Genomic DNA, 16,249 nt, shown 5'->3' on the forward strand with positions numbered 1-16,249 from the left:
TAAGCCTTCCGTTACGCAGATCGTATTCTTAGGCACTTACGGCCGAAAAACACAAGACACTGCAGAATTGCTTTGCGCAGAGAAAATTTATCGCAGCGCGATACGCGTCCGACGTGAAGTCGAAAGCGATTGCCAACAGGTACAGCTCACAACCCTGCGAAATTGAGGAAAGATCTAATTTAGCGAGGGTGAACCACGACCACAAGGTAATAAATTGAAGGGTTTTCTTAGTAGATCAGCAGTATTGAATGTCAAGACTTTTTACCCCTTTGTATATTTCACTTCATAAATGCCCCAGTGGAAACAGTTGCATGCTACAGAAGGCTGACATGGCGTTAAATGTATAGCATGACCATATTTCAGTCCATTCTTGTGTATTCAAAGAAATTACGCCACTTTCAGCCCTAAGAATTTTGTTTGCATCAAATGAGCTCATTTTCAACTTGTCACATCTGTGGTGTATAGCAGGTGACAAAAACGATAATTTGAGCAGCCGACTCGGGCTATTAGGTCCTTAGGCGTTGCCCGCCTAAGAACAAGCCCCGCACCCGAAAGGACCGCAAGTCGTTACATTCAGAGCAACAGATGATTTCGAGGTAATTTTTTTTCATTCTTTTGTTTCAGCTTGGGGCACAACACGTCACTGAGGATTTTAGCAACCGCACCGCACACGGCCCCAAATGCAGCGGTGTACAAAATCCTCCCGGGTAAGCAGAAGTGTAACATTCTTGTGTTTCAGCACTTATAAGAAAAAACGACGCGAAATTAAGTCAAAGGAGAGCAAAACAGGCAGTATGGTTTAGACCTACGTGAGCACACAAATGCCAGAGAAGATAAATTGTTGAGTTTTTTTTTTTTAAAGACGCCTTGTCGCCGATAATATCTTGGCTGAAGGCTTGAAAGTGCTCACTAAGAAGTCTAACCATAGCAGCTGCAGCAAAGTCAGCATGTTCACCTCGACAAACAGAGCGTAGTTCGAGAATGTACGATGTCTTTACATTACCTCTAAACCCAAGCCATGCAATTCGTATTCTCCTCTGTAGTCCCACTTTTCGTGAACTTCTGAATATGGCTACGTGAGGAGGTTTGTACTATGTAGTTTTTGTGTTAATGACAACAAAGTACAAAACCGCTAGCAGGTGTAGAAAATGTTTAGTAACAAAGAACATAAAAAGCTGTTCTTGACAAATGGTACTGGCGCACGCATTACAGCATGAGCGTTCAGAGAGCCTAAGCTTGACCTGCAGGTTGCTTTTGTAATCATACCACTGTTTTGCCGACCTTCGAACACCGCGGCTGACAGGTTTGCAGGTGTTCTATATATATGGGCTCTATAGACAGTACCCTGCAATTGAGAGCCAGATTTACGTAGTATATAAAACGGAAAGAGTCAATTTTCACGTGCAGCATATAGTGCCCCTGCCGAGCTTGTCAGATTCTGGTGTGTGCTTTTGTTGTATTCTAATTCTTTATATGTGCCCGGTCGGGTTCGCCTGATGAAGTATCATCACATGATTAGTGCATGTAATGCGCAGTATGTCGAATTCAGCGTGTGTGATTTAAGACCAGCATACCTTGTTGCTTAGTCCTCAGTGATGTCGAGCAGTGGTTGCCCTGAACATGAAGCTTTTTAATTTTTCTAATGTGGGAGAAGATTTAACAAGCCAAGCCAACAGACCGTTCTGGGACCTACCAGCATACATGAAAATGGTGTCTTTCCATTTTTTTTAAATACTATGATCTCTTTGTTCAAGACTAGTGCTCGCTCTTCACTGGTTTCTCAAGGAACTGTCATTAGTACTACTTGTACTACCTCCAGTTACTTATAAGGTAATGATCTGTGTACACAAGTATTCGGTTTGTAGTTTCTTAATGAATTCTCCGACCTTTTCATTGAAAACTATAGTGGATATACTGCCGAAACATTTGGTGAAAGTAACGAAATTTCTCACTTTTCACTTTGCCAAAATGACACTATCGTTTCTCTGAATGCCGCAGAATACCCTGCCACTCTTCGCAAACTCATGTACATAAACCCACGGAAGACTTGCCTGATCCTCGTAGAAGACCTTGGCAACGGAAATAAAGGTAAGTGTTCTTAATGGCTACTGTTAAAATAGACCGGCATGTAGGAATAGGAAAAATATTTTTGAACCGAAAGCTCCCGTTTTAGTACTTTCAACAGTTAACAGTTATGTCTTGACCTTGAAAATACTCGAAATAAATTTTTTCAATATCGAAGGTTACGACAGCGGCCATAAATAAATATACTGTACATCTGTAAAGCACGTAGCTCAGCGACAAGGACAATTTTATTCAGTCAATATTATTTTCTAGTAGATTGGAAAACATGGCTTTATAGGCAAGCTTATAACCTTTATTCAGGATGATGTCAGCAGAAAACCACACAGGGACACGATACAACAAAAGAAAGCTTATGAAGCCCTGATTTTTATATTAGTCCTGCGAATTCACCTTGCGTTATTTCGTAGTTTTCATTTCAATAATAGTATAAATTTCCACGTAACTGCACACTGTTCGCGGCAATACATTCTACGCACCACCGCACACTGGTTAATAGAAAGTGAACAATATTGGTGGCCTCCTACTGACCAGCTTTGCCGACTTTGTTGGTTTATGTAGCAGTAACACGAAAAATTGTGAGGGCTGAAAGTTTGTAGTTTTTTTTAAGGTTAATCATAGCTAAAAGCACCAATCTTTGCTCTCGGTACCCTTGGTTTCTTCCGAAAATTTCGAGCTTGGGGCATTGTAAGAACAAATCTCGCTTAATATTTCAGGTAAAAAAATGTGGGTTTATGAACACCCCTTTCGTTTTCCCGACTAATAAAATATCGGGTATAGATAAAAATTTAAATTCTTTTCTGTTCTTTTCTTCTATGTTCCAAGTTTTTGTCGATCAGCGTAACGGCAATGTCCTTTAGCATTAGGTAAGAACAAGTGGCCAGGAGAAAAGGCCTTCATACATTTTAGTGATATCGGGCCAAACAGTATCATTTGCCTAATAATCTCAGAAAACTCGCGTGGCACTTGCGAGCAGTATGAAGCACTTCAATGTATATCTGAAAGATCTACTTCTTGTAAAACAATTTTTCGTCTTTAATACAACGAACTACGTTGCTGCAAACAAATTTCTAGCCCCGAACAAAATTGGATCACTTGATATTCATCCTTGAATTGCATACTGAGGTTTCCCAGGAAAATATACAAAACACGGCCCAATACATGTCCTATATGCATTGTTTGGCTATCCAGTTTTCTCGAGATTGCTATAGATACTTTTGAGCAGAATGTTTATTGCAATGCCTGCAGGTAGGAGGTAGTGCTTCTTGGCCGAGGTCAGTAGGTTGGTGAAGGGCATTACTCATGATTTCCAAACTCACACTATCTCTAGGCATTACCGCCGAAGCAATTTCGCGAAAAGCTTTTGCGACTCCTTCACCGGCTTTCAATAATGATGCAGTAATTTATGGTTCCTTTCATTATCCCCGCAGGCTGTCAGTTGGTTCAAACGGAGGAAACTGTGGACACACAAGTGCCGGCAGAGTGTTCAAGTGTGTACAATGCAAACTGCAAGGGCGAGCAATTTGTACTGTACGAGCCGTACTGCAAGAACCTTACCACCGTCTTGCCAATTCACTAGGCACAATTAAAAAGCAGGCGTTCTGCTATGTCTATTTTACAGTGTTTTCTAGGAATAAAGATGTCTCATAGCGTTTTACAGCGGCTTTGTTTCTCGGCGGACGAGGCGAACACCCACCTGCGGCTTCAATCACACGTAACGCGCATGGTTCTCTCCTCAACGGTAGTCGGGCAGTGTTCTCCACTTTGTATTCTCAGCAAACATCGGTTTTGCCTTTTCTGTTTGTTAGGACAATGTGGCGGCGGAGGGACTAGTTCCGGGTGATGTAACGAGAGGGCTCTAGTGGATCACTAAGTAATCTTGAGGGGGAGCGGCTGCGGCGTCGGGCAGATGTGAGAACGACAATAAATGTTGTTGGCGTGGCGCCCGTGTGTTCGCGAGTGGTTCGTGTGTGTCACCGCTGAGGCGCGACATCTTTCTTGCTCAGTACTCTTGATATCCGGTTACTTTATTTTCTCTCCTTTCTCTTACCCTAAATTGACGAAAAATGTGCTTGTTATTACTTCAACAGAAAAAAACTATGGTAGTGTTAAATTGAACACGTGCGAGAGCATGTGTTTAGAATGGCTGGTCTTGCTTTTGCTTTCATGGGTCGCCGGCACGTCTGGCGGCCATATTAGACTCAGGTGAAGCAGTGATCGAGTTTAAGCTAATCTGATCGATTCACGCCGCAGATGGAAGTTGGACTATTTGCACTGCAGAGCGTGAGAGTTTTGCAGTTCAAAAAAAGGTGCAGTCGGCTAGGGATAGCTTGCTGCTCTCGAGCACTGGCCAGCTCAGCTGATCCGTTCACCTCTGGTTTGGTTGGTTCGATTATTGGGGTTTAACGTCCCAAAGCGACTCAGGCTATGAGGGACGCCGTAGTGAAGGGCTCCGGAAATTTCGACCACCTGGGGTTCTTTAACGTGAACTGACATCGCACAGTACACGACCCTCTAGAATTTCGCCTCCATCGAAATTCGCCGACGCGGCCGGAATCAAACCAGTGTCTTTCGGGTCAGCAGCCGAGTGCCGTAACTACCGCTGAGCCACCGCGGCGGGGCCCGTTCACCTCCGTCGTGGGTTCAAAACCTAGTCACGGCAATATTTGTTTTTCAGCAAGTTGAAAAAAAAGTTTGCTCGTCTTGTCAGCTGATGACGCAGAAGCATTCATCGACATAACGTACAAAATACTGCGGTGAGGAGACGAATGAGGAAAGAGCTGCGGATTCTATGGATTCCAAGGCAAGTTTACCATATCACAACAGAAACGGGGGCACCCAGACTGTTCCAAAAATCTGTCTCTAAAACATTTTTTCGAAGGTGAACTACCTATGAGAGAGGCAGAATTTCAGGAGCAGGCAGAGGTCGTCGTACTGAGCGTGCGTAAATATTCGTTACCGGGATTTCGAAACAGTACCCGTCGCTATTTTTTCCAATTTTATCACAACTAAACAAATTAGAGATTATAAACGGGCTGACTTTAACGCTATTAACTGCGAACTAGCTCGTTTTTTGGACGATTACTTACCAGGCTTTTCACAGCGTTCTGTTTACACTAACTGGGATTTGTTCAAGGATATCGTTGAACATCTCATTAACACTCTTGTACCATTAAGATCTCTGAAGTGCGATCGGGAATCACCCTGGTTTAATAATGTTTTAAAAAGACTCTGCAATAAAAAGAAGCGCTTGTTCCGCTCTGCGAAGTTGTTGAATTCTAAACAACGATGGGAGGCCTACTTTTCCGCAGCTGCAGAGTACAAAGGTGCGCTAAAAAACGCAAAGGACACATTTTTTAACCACACCCTGCCTGCTATGCTGGTCAGTAATCCTAAACAATTTTGGAATGTAGTTAACATGAAAGAAGCTTCAACAATTCTACTTACTTCTTCTGATGGTGTTGCCTTTCCTCCATACGAATGTTCTTCTGTTCTAAACAATACATTTGCTGCGGCATTTTCTAGCAATGTTTCTCTTGTTCATCGCGTGTGCCCTGTTTTTGATGCTCTTCCTATGGATCCAGTTGTATTCGACGCGTCAGGCATCCAGTGCATCATAGAAAATCTTCAGGTTTCCTCTTCCTGCGGTGTTGACAACATTAATTCGAAGTTTTTAATTAATACAAAGTTCTATTGTTCCATAATTCTTACTAAATTGTTTGAACAGTCTCTTGTAACAGGTTGTATTCCCAATGATTGGAAAATTGGGAAGGTGATTCCACTGCATAAGTCCGGAAATAAACATTCTCCTGATAACTTTAGACCTATATCGCTCACTAGTATTCCGTGCAAGATCATGGAACACGTCATATATTCTCATCTCATCTCTTTTTTAGAATCTAACTCCTTTTTCAGCATTGCCCAGCATGGTTTTCGTAAGTCTTTTTCATGCGAAACTCAGCTAATATGTTTCACACATGACCTTCATTGCATCCTTGACCACGGGTCTCAGGCAGACTGCATATTTTTGGACTTCTCGAAAGCGTTTGACACTGTTTCGCATGAGCTTCTCTTTCTTAAATTCAGCAATCATAACATAGACCCTAATGTCCTTGCATGGCTACAATGCTTCCTTTCTAACCGTTCACAATTCGTAACAGCGAACAATATAAACTCGCATTCTTTGCCTGTCCGTTCCGGAGTGCCTCAGGGGTCAGTTCTTGGGCCCCTCCTTTTTCTCATCTATATAAATGACTTACCGGCTAGCATTTCTTCTTCAATTAATCTTTTTGCCGATGATTGTGTTATTTACCGCGAAATTAAAGATGATAATGATGTCTGTTGTCTTCAATCCGATATTAACAAGATTCTTGACTGGTGTTTTATTTGGAACATGCAACTAAACATTAATAAGTGTAAACATGTACGCATTTCTCGTCTCTCTAATGCCCCTTCCTCTTATCACATTAACAACGTGTCTCTCGAAACCGTGTCATGTTATAAATATCTGGGTGTTTACGTTTCTTGTAACCTGTCTTGGAAAACTCACGTTGAATACATAATAAATAACGCTGATCGCATGCTTGGGTACCTTCGCAGAAATTTCTCACGTTCATCTAGTTCAATAAAATTATTACTTTATAAAACATTGGTACGGTCCAAGTTAGAATATGCTGCATCTGTCTGGAGCCCTGGCATCGATTCACTTGTTTCAGATTTGGAAGCTGTGCAGAACCGCGCATGCCGTTTCATTCTTTCTAATTATCACCGAACAAGCAGTGTAACCGCCATGAAATCAAGTTTGTCCCTACCACTTCTTTCCCACCGCAGATCAATAGCCTCATTGTGTCTTTTTCATAAAATTTACCACAACAGCTTTCTCAACCCTAAGTTACTGTCAAGACCACGTTACATATCAGCACGCGTTGATCACCGTCATAAAGTTGGAATCCCATCTTGTCACACCAAATGTTTTCATGACTCATTCATACCTCGAACTTGTGCCAGCTGGAATCACCTTCCCCACGACATCGCAGGTACTTCTGATAACAATGCATTTCGTCAAGTCCTTAATGTTTCTTTCTGAGTATGTGTCGTTTATTACTGTATAAAAATTGCCTTTCACTGTCTACACACTGTTTTAATATATCCCTACTGCATTCTAATCTTATTGCCTTCCTGTGTTTTCAATTTGTCATGTATTCCTGGTTTATTTTTGTTTTCTCTTGTTGTTGCTGTTTAGACTGAAAATTTTATGTATTCCCACTCCCCTCTGTAATGCCTTCGGGCCCTGAGGGTACAATAAATAAATAAATAAACAATATGAAGATACACATAGAAAGACTCTATGGCAAAATATGTTTACTGATGCACCACACGCTACAATTCTGAGGAAGGGCCTCTCTAGGACACTGTCTTTTTATTTCTACTTGCACTGCTCGCCTGCATGCTCCGGTCCTCAGCTTAGCAATGCGTCCTGATACACGCAGAACAACGACCTTTACTAGATGTACCGCTACTGTCGTGAGCACGATAAAATGTCAACAGCGGAACATCACTAGCATGGTGATCAGAAATGACTCGAAAGGGTAAACAGCTACACAATATGCAATCTTAATTTCTCGAATCTTAAGTGCAGTCTCTGCCGGCAGCCGAGTACCTTTCAATGCAGAATATTAAACTGTAATCACCGCAGCAAAAATAAAAATAAAGCAGAGAAAAGGGTGCTCCCTGGTCGGTTAGGATACGACAGAAATATCTTCAGCTGAGAGCGTTTCTATGAAAAGCGTCCTCTTCAGCATTTTCTTACCTTTGCTGTGGCACAAGTGCTAAATCTTTAGCCCTTTAAGCTAGATATAGCAAAATGAAACATCAAGCATAGCGGTCAGAGTTCTGTAAGCGCCAACCGACAATAAAAATGAAAGTTGGTAACGAAGAAAAATGCCGTGTAACTGTCTCAGTCTCTGTACACCAGAGATGTAAATTTACAGAAATTTTCAGCACGAAAATATACACAGAAAGAAACAACAGTCGTTTCTAGTGCTCATTCTCACATAGTGGCACATAGTATTTTCAGAAATTTAGCTATAAAAACATGGATGCTGGAAAAGCAACACAAATAGCGGGTGCACTGACCACCTAGTCAATTCATACGCGAACACGGGCAGACATTATAACAATGATGCAGCGTGACATCACGCAAAACGAGAACGAAGAAAATCCTAGCAATAACAAAGGAAATGAGTTTTCGTCCCAAAATAGAGGACATGTTGAGATGATGCGACATTCACGTTTGCCGCATTAAAATGCATGACGGAAATTTTCTCATTTTATTGCGAAAGCAACACTACGCGAGTCGCCGAGCCATTTCTCTGTGCTGACGAATGGCCATACTGCGCATGCGGGAGGAGCCTTGACGTCACTCGGTGTACAGCTGGCGCGCCGCCGCCGCCGCTGCGCGGGTGCATCAGAGGTGCCGCCACCGCGCTCAGAAGTTGCGCATGCGCAGTAGCGGCGCATAGCTAGCGTGCCGGGTCCGCCGCCGCTGCCACGCGCTCTCCATCACCTCTCTCTCTCTCTCTTAGTTCCTTTCGAAATCCTCCAGGTTTAACCAGAGCTAAACCACTGCCAAATTTTTCTCTCTGAAATAAGGCCAATAAATTGCTGCTGTTTCCGGTGACGTATTTGGTAGCAAAGCCGGCTCAGGAGGCACTGATTGTGGAGGTCATAAGGAATATAATCAGGCGGCTGTTGTCCCCCGCCTTGCCATCTCCTTTCAAAGGAGTCAAGCCCACTTATAACGGAGCTCACGGTTACGCGGACGATGTTATGTTCCTTGTATCCCAAGTTCGTAGTAAAGGGGCTTCCCATATTGCATCCTATATTGCACCTATCCAATCGCCAGTCAGTCCCTGCATTATGTGGATGAAAAGTTCTTACACGCACTGTTGGAACAGCTGTGCTGCCTCTCATGCTGCACTACCGCCCCAACACAATTCCTACTGCTACTGCTAATTCACACACGTGTTCGGTAACTACTCTGTTGTTGGGGGCCACATTGGTTGTGGGTATCGAGACGGACGCATTAGAGGCCACATCCATCCAGCCCGACAGCCTAAGGCGTACTGTCTTGCGCGTGGCTTGGACATCTTCATCGCAATGTTTGCGGCAATGAAGGCGCTACAGCCGTCCCGCCCACGCTCAAGGTTTGGTTTGGTTAAGTTAATGGGGTTTAACGTCCCAAAGCGACTAAGGCTATGAGAGACGCCGTAGTGGAGGGCTCCGGAAATTTCGACCACCTGGGGTTCTTTAACGTGCACTGACATCGCACAGCACACGGACCTCTAGAATTTCTCCTCCAAAGAAATTCAACCGCCGCAGCCGGGATCGAACCCGCGTCTTTCGGGTCAGCAGCCGAGCCCCATAACTACTGAGCCACCGCGGCGGCTTCGCTCAAGGTTTGCAGAACTAAGAAAGATAACTGCGCTCATGATAAAGTACCACTAAACACATATACAAAGAAATGCTACGCCTAAAAAAAACTAGCCATATATACCTCTACGTCCGTGCACATGCCGAATTTCGATTTCAGAGAGCGGTACACTTGACTTTTCAGGCCGAGCAGATAGAGAATCGCAGAAGTTTTAGAACAAAGAAGAGAACGCGCAAGTATACGTTACATTTTCGCTTGCGGAAGCTCAGAGAAGCGTTCACCATATACAGGGCCTCAGGCAGGATCAAACATGCACGGAAAGCTCTACTGAGCTTGAAAGAATTGAATACTCGGGGCTTTTAGGCAATCATAGTGGAGCTTGCGGTGAAACTGCAGGACCTCTGGCGGCCTACGAAAGCTGTAAATCGGTTATCGAGGAAATGCTAGGGAGAAGTAAGGGGCAGAAACCGGAAGTTGGTTGCTAGATAATGCTAAAGAGAACGGCTCGCAGCCAGTGTGATAAGTAACCGCGCTGGAAGAGGGCGCTAAAAGAATCAGTAGTGGCAGTGGACGATTTAAGGCTGCAGGCGATCTTAAGAGCCTTATTGCAGGTGCTGTAGGTCCCGATTGTCAAAGTGACATGACCTGCGGCGATGAGCTAGACTCGCAGCCCCAGCATAGGGGATCCAAGGAGCAAACTGAAAGCGCTCTTGCCAAAAAAAAATATAGTGATGCAGTAGATCTGTTCGCTACGCTTGCTGCTGAAGACACACTGCGCATAAAGGTTATCAGGAATCTGGGACAAATGACGGGGCGGACACCGAGATGACAGTGAAGTTGAAGGGGTGCCTAGGCACTCGGGAGGTGGACATGTGCCCGCCAGCAAAAAAAAAAGATGGAAATGATTCTAAAGTGGCGTCTAAGCACACGCCGGGTAGATATGCGCCCGTTAGTGAAAGCTCTCCATGAGCCTAGAGGGAAGGAGAATACATCTGGATGTGCCGAGGAGTCTATGTCGGCATCAGCGCCTGGAGGCGGTCGTGACCGTTGCCGCTCGCCTGTCCTTTCCTCTCCATGTGCTCGAGAGCAACGACTGGACACCGACTGACGACACTCACGATACACCGAAAATGACTTCCCGAGATGTGATCAGTGCATAACTGCAAGAACTGAGGCTTGCAGCGAACGTAGTGCATGCCGCGATATGATAGTGGTTGACAACCGTGTACATTAACTTTCGGCGCATAAGCGGCCCCCGAACAAGATTGCTCACGACTGGAGATAGCTGGCTGACGTTTTTGGGAGATAGAAAAAACTCATTCTGACGAAGAGATAATGAAATATGGGCAGAAACATGCAACCGACCACTGCGAGTCTAAAAAAATGGCTCTGTCTTCTGCAGACGCCTGGGAAAGAACGGCTCTGGTGAAAGCCTGCTGCGGAAATTGCTCTTCCCTGCTCCCTACGAACCAAGTGGCTCACATAACCAACCTTCGCACTACAAGACAGCGCTCGTTTGAATTTTCCCGCCAATTAGGACAGGTGCCATCTGTCCGAGATATGTGGAATCACACAAATCCACTATCACTTTCATCTAGTGGGCGTTGCTCCGCTCCATTTCCAGGCAGAAGCAACCAGCTCTGGAAGGGCACAGACGGAGTCTGGACGACGGACCACGCAGTGCTCTGCATATCAAGGTGAGTGATGCATGCAGGGTCTTTAACCAAAAATTTCCGCAGTTTTTAAGAATAGGCTTTTCGAGTTAGAACACCGCTTATTCCGGCATAGCTTTGCCAGTGGTGTAGTGCAAAAGAATATAGCTATAAGACGTGCTAACTAGCTTTTTGGCTGACTAATATTTAATAGCTAAGTTTTTAACTATTGCTATGGCGCTCCTTAATTATAGGGAGGCGTGTAGCCCACTGCAGTATGTATAGCCGTTGTAGTGCTTCGGAAACGTGGTTACCTTCGGCGCTTTGGCCCAACAAATTTTGGCTATTTCGATGAGTTACGTGCACCGGAGAGACTGCTTTGCATACAAGCTTCACCGAAGTGAATGTATTTTGGCGCGATGTAGCCAACATTTGTTTGTCCACAGTGCTCAAAGTAACAGCATTTATGAATTTCTAGAAACTTATGTGTACGACCCTCTGTGGGCTACACATTTCTAATAATTAATGAGCTAACAGTAATAGTAAGTGAACTATTCACTACTAGTTAACCAGCCTGCTAATTACCACATCTGAGCTGTTTAGTATTGTACTGCACCACTGACAATGCTATGTAAGAAAAGCGCTGTTCTAATTCCAAAAGTATTTTTTTTTAATTTTGTCAAGTCTTCGATGAAGCACCGTGTGTGATAACTGAGAATTGCTTGTGTCTCTCCATTGGTATTGAGCCTATGGTGTCTTACGGCATCCAATTGGTTTGTTCTAGAAGGAACGCTTTAATATTGTGCCGCTGCATTGTCTTCAATTGGATGAAAAAAGCGGTTGCACTAATGATAGGGCTACACCTCTTCAGTAAAGCCACCTATGAGGAAAAAGAAGTTGACGTTATCGGATTTGTTGGTTCAACTAGGTGTGTTTTAATTGAACGCCTGGAGCATAAAATCAAGAATGCAAGGTTGTAATGCTTACAAGAATGGAACTGGCAGGGGACATAGTATTAATGCCTCGTGTGATATACACCTGGCCGGAATACTGAAAAATCGTTGGAGGCTCTCGTTGTGAGCTTTATGAAGCAGATGGCCAAATACCTGGTCCCTTGGACAAAAGTGGGTTTATTAGAAGAATCTTGAGAGCTGGAGAAGTTGTTTAAACGAAACGATACAGTGTTAACGCCACGATTTTACTAATTGGGAATCTCTAAAGACAGTCGGGGCCACTGCTCTTTTTTTCTGAGCACCACTGAAACCCACGGAGGATATGGAGTAACGAGTCGCCCACAGTCAAACGAAAAGTACAAGCCTAACGTGTAGGCTGTGTATTAGGAGCGCCCGGGTCATTTTAGTGTGCGCACCACTAACAATACTTAAGTGTCTTTCATGACTCCCGTGAATTGCGTTAAGATTGAATTTCGGCACGATTGAGCAGAAGTGGCGGTGCGATCGTTGTAGGCATTGCATATCCGCTTCGTGTTATATGCGGGTGCAGCGGTGCTATACCCGGCCGTGCGCTTCATAGACACGTTTCACGCTGCATGGAAGTGTTTCCTACTGATTATTTTTTTTTAAGAAAATACTTTGTCACGCCCCACTGTGTGCGCTACCGCCTTGCTACCGGCTTCTCCGGGTATGCACAAACCCAGATAATAATTTCACGGGGCAGCAACGGAGTTCGCGGTTTTCCCGACAGTGATTTCTTCAAGCCTTTAGTGCTCTGCTAAACAAATATCGCTGCTTCACCCGTGTCCCCGATAACACAAATATAGAAGAGATAGCGCTCTTTTTCTGGATGAACCGCATGCGGCCTACGTGCAATATATGGACCTGATTTTTGAATGCAGAACTTGGTTATTAAGGAGTATGCTGTGCTGCATTGAAACGCTGGGTGAGAACGAGAAACTAACAACGCCACAAAAAGCAAACTGCCAACTTTAATTTTTACAAAGTCGTCCGCCGTATGTACTACACTTAGAGGCCTAAAGAAAGAACAGAGTAAGAAACGCGGAAAATATATCGATACTAGACGCGATAAACAGGGGCAAGCGACACTTCAAACAAACGTGACACAACCTGGAGCGATAAGGAAATATTAGGGACAGATAATCAAGAGACACACTCATCGTCCTTTCTAGCTGGTGAATAGACAAACAACTGTTAAATTACAAAGTTAAAGTTGCTGCAAAAAATGCTTCAAAGGAGACGAGGATTTACTGTTTGTTTGTGGTCATATACTGGAGCATGCTCGGGGTGTCAGTGATGACAAGAACAGTGTAACCTGCGACAAAAGATAGCAGAGTTGGACCCTAAGAATAGGAATACTGCGTAATATCTACTCAGCGCATCTTAGAAACGAAGCGAACGCAAAAATATAGTGCCACATTGTATAAAGTTGACAGCAATTAAAATTTTTAGAACGCAAACAAATCAAACGAAATGGAAAACCCTTACTCACAGTACAAATAGAAGAAATTGGCAGTGACTGAGCTCTATTTAAGCCTGGATATACAAGCGAAATGCTGCAGTTGTGCTTTGTTCGACGTCGTGGCTGTCGTAGTTCGGGCACAATGCACTGGGAGCACCACGATAACAGTGCACGCAAGTGCGTTATATAGCCCTCCTTCCGCATGCGTAGTAACTGTGGTAAACACGCGGCTGCAACGAAAGGTCGAACGGTGGCGAAGAGGCGAGCGCGCAGTAGTAGCGACGGTGAGGAGGCGGCGCACATGCGCAGTAGCGCGCGACTGCGCCGACAGGTCAAGCGGCGGAGTCGCGGCGGTGGTTGCGGCGGCCGCTGCTCCGACCACCTGCGCCTCTTCTGTGACGTCACTCGGTTCTTCGCATGCGTAGCTGTGGCTAATTCTAATCACTGAGCATACGCCAGACCCGCTGTTCACTAGCCTAGTGAAGCTTTTCGCTTCAAAATCACTCTTCGGTTTGGTTTTGTTTATTGAGGTTTAACGTCCCAAAGCAACTCAGGCTATGAGGGACGCCGTATAGAAGGGCTCCGCAAATTTCGACCACCTGGTGTTCTTTAACGTGCACTGACATCGCACAGTACACGGGCCTCTAGAACTTCGCATCCATCGAAATTCGGCCGCCGCAGCCGAGGTCGAACCGGCGTCTTTCTGGTCAGCAGCCGAGCGCCGTTACCACTGAGCCACCGCAGCGGGGCTAATCACTACTAGGAAATAAGGAAAACACTAGCCCAGCAAAAGTCAACGTGAAACTCGAAAGCAAAAGTTTGTGTGAACTGCATGCGATGCAGTACTACTGCATCGCATGCAGTTCTCACAAACCTTTGCTTTGCGAAAACACATATCACTCCTTTCAAGTTATTTCTTCACTTCATTTTACCCGTTTCACAAAGTGAGCAGATAATTTTTTCCCATTAGTAGGATGGAGCAGCGATTGCGCATTTAAAGCAAATATTTATTGCATAGAAATAAGGGGGTTTTTTGGTGTAAAACAGAGCAGGAGCATTACCTGTTATTTTGGTGAATTGCGCATTTTTTCGCCCAGTGGCAAGCGTTACTGATATGAAGTTGCTCATTTGTCCTCCTATGCTGTACATTGCAAGATGTCTCAAATGTGCCTTGTTGATGTGACTTGTCATCATGACCATTTCAGAGCGGGCTTTATGACACATTATCGCTTATGTCTCTCGGCGTCTCGAGCTTATTCCGAAAGTATATGCGCTCCTTAAAAACACTAGCATATTCTTATTTATCGTATTAAAAGATACTTTGATTTCATCCACTTCCCTGTGGCACAAATTACTATCGATGACAACCATCGGTTTTACAGTGCGCTTACCGAGCCCTTGAAAATTTTATAGCACCTGATGTGCCAATTTTTATGTAGATTCTGCTTCTCTTGTTTTGGTGTTGCGTTCGGCGTTTAAGCTGTTGTTTGATCATTCTGTTTTCAGTATAATTCAGCTATTGCGATGTATTGCGAGGCATCCAGAGATGTACAGCATAGGGGTAAAATGAGCAAATTTTCCATATTAGTGACGCTTGTCACTGGGCTAAAAAGCGTAATTCATAAAAATAACAGGTAATGCTCCTGGTCTGTTTTATAACACAAACGCCCCTTAATTCAGAGGAATAAATGTTTGCTTCAAATTCGCAGTTGCTATTTCATCCTGCTAATGAAAAAATTTTATATGCTCGCTTTGTGATACGGGAGAAAGTAACAAAACGAAGACTTGTAATAGCTTATATGGGTGCGTGTAATTAAGTCCACATTCAAAGGGAGCCCGGACATTTTCTTTCTACCTCGTGTCTGGCTCAGAACAATATTAAAAATTTATTGTAGCCGTTATTTCTCTTTACAGTTTACCAGTATTCCTTGTTTAGATCTTGTGTTTATGATGCCTGAAGCGTTGCCTGATCATCTTGAAATGATTACGACCTTTTTTCGCTTCTACTGCTTCTTGGATGTAAGAGGACTTTCCTGTAAAAATTTGCAACAATGGTTACGTTGAGCACATGAGCTGCTGTGAACATGCTTTATTTTAAAATAGTCTGTTTTCTCTTCTTGCAAATTACAGGTAGCTCCAAAAATAAACAGCACATATTGAGCGCATTCGATAAAGAATCTTTATAAAGCTATACGTGACAAGAACTCTTTATTGTAGTTCATATCTAGCGTACCTCATGCCGCATTAGAACCACAAGGTACTAACTTTAGTGTAGAATTTACTACAGGACGCATTCCTCTGAGCAGTCATACACTTTTATATTTAGGGGACCTGAGCATCGTTGAAATGGTTTGGTATGCAAACCTGTTTTACAGGACAACCTCGGTTCTCGCATCAAGACTATGGAAACTCGAAGCGTGAAGCTGGCTGTTGCAGCGGTCATCTTCTTGGCTGCTGCCGCGGGTAGCTTCACCACAGGCACTGTGCCCTACGAGGATGACCCCAAGAATTTTGAAAGGCAGCACATTGCTGATGTAAGTGACGATCTTTCCTCTTTTTCAACCACCCCATTATAAATTTGTTTCTTTAAGCTTGATAATTTACAGCATTGTTGTATACTTGCACACAACCGACAATTTATTACGTT

At 44.0% G+C, this 16,249-nt stretch overlaps 1 protein-coding gene across 1 annotated transcript in view; it reads left to right on the top strand.

Annotated features, from left to right (window-relative positions):
- Positions 1–2,024: 2,024 nt before the first annotated feature.
- Positions 2,025–16,249, top strand: part of LOC149329961 (uncharacterized) — a 30,369-nt gene continuing 16,144 nt past the window's right edge. Inside the window, exons 1-4 of the mRNA XM_089559332.1 lie at positions 2,025–2,088; positions 11,139–11,211; positions 15,109–15,163; positions 15,978–16,136. Coding sequence (XP_089415458.1) covers positions 2,025–2,088; positions 11,139–11,211; positions 15,109–15,163; positions 15,978–16,136 — 351 coding nt within the window. The remainder of the gene's footprint in view (positions 2,089–11,138; positions 11,212–15,108; positions 15,164–15,977; positions 16,137–16,249) is intronic.

This window comes from Amblyomma mixtum, chromosome 9, assembly GCF_055824585.1.
Source record: "Amblyomma mixtum isolate Tamu chromosome 9, ASM5582458v1, whole genome shotgun sequence".
NCBI classification, from domain to species: Eukaryota; Metazoa; Arthropoda; class Arachnida; order Ixodida; family Ixodidae; genus Amblyomma; species Amblyomma mixtum.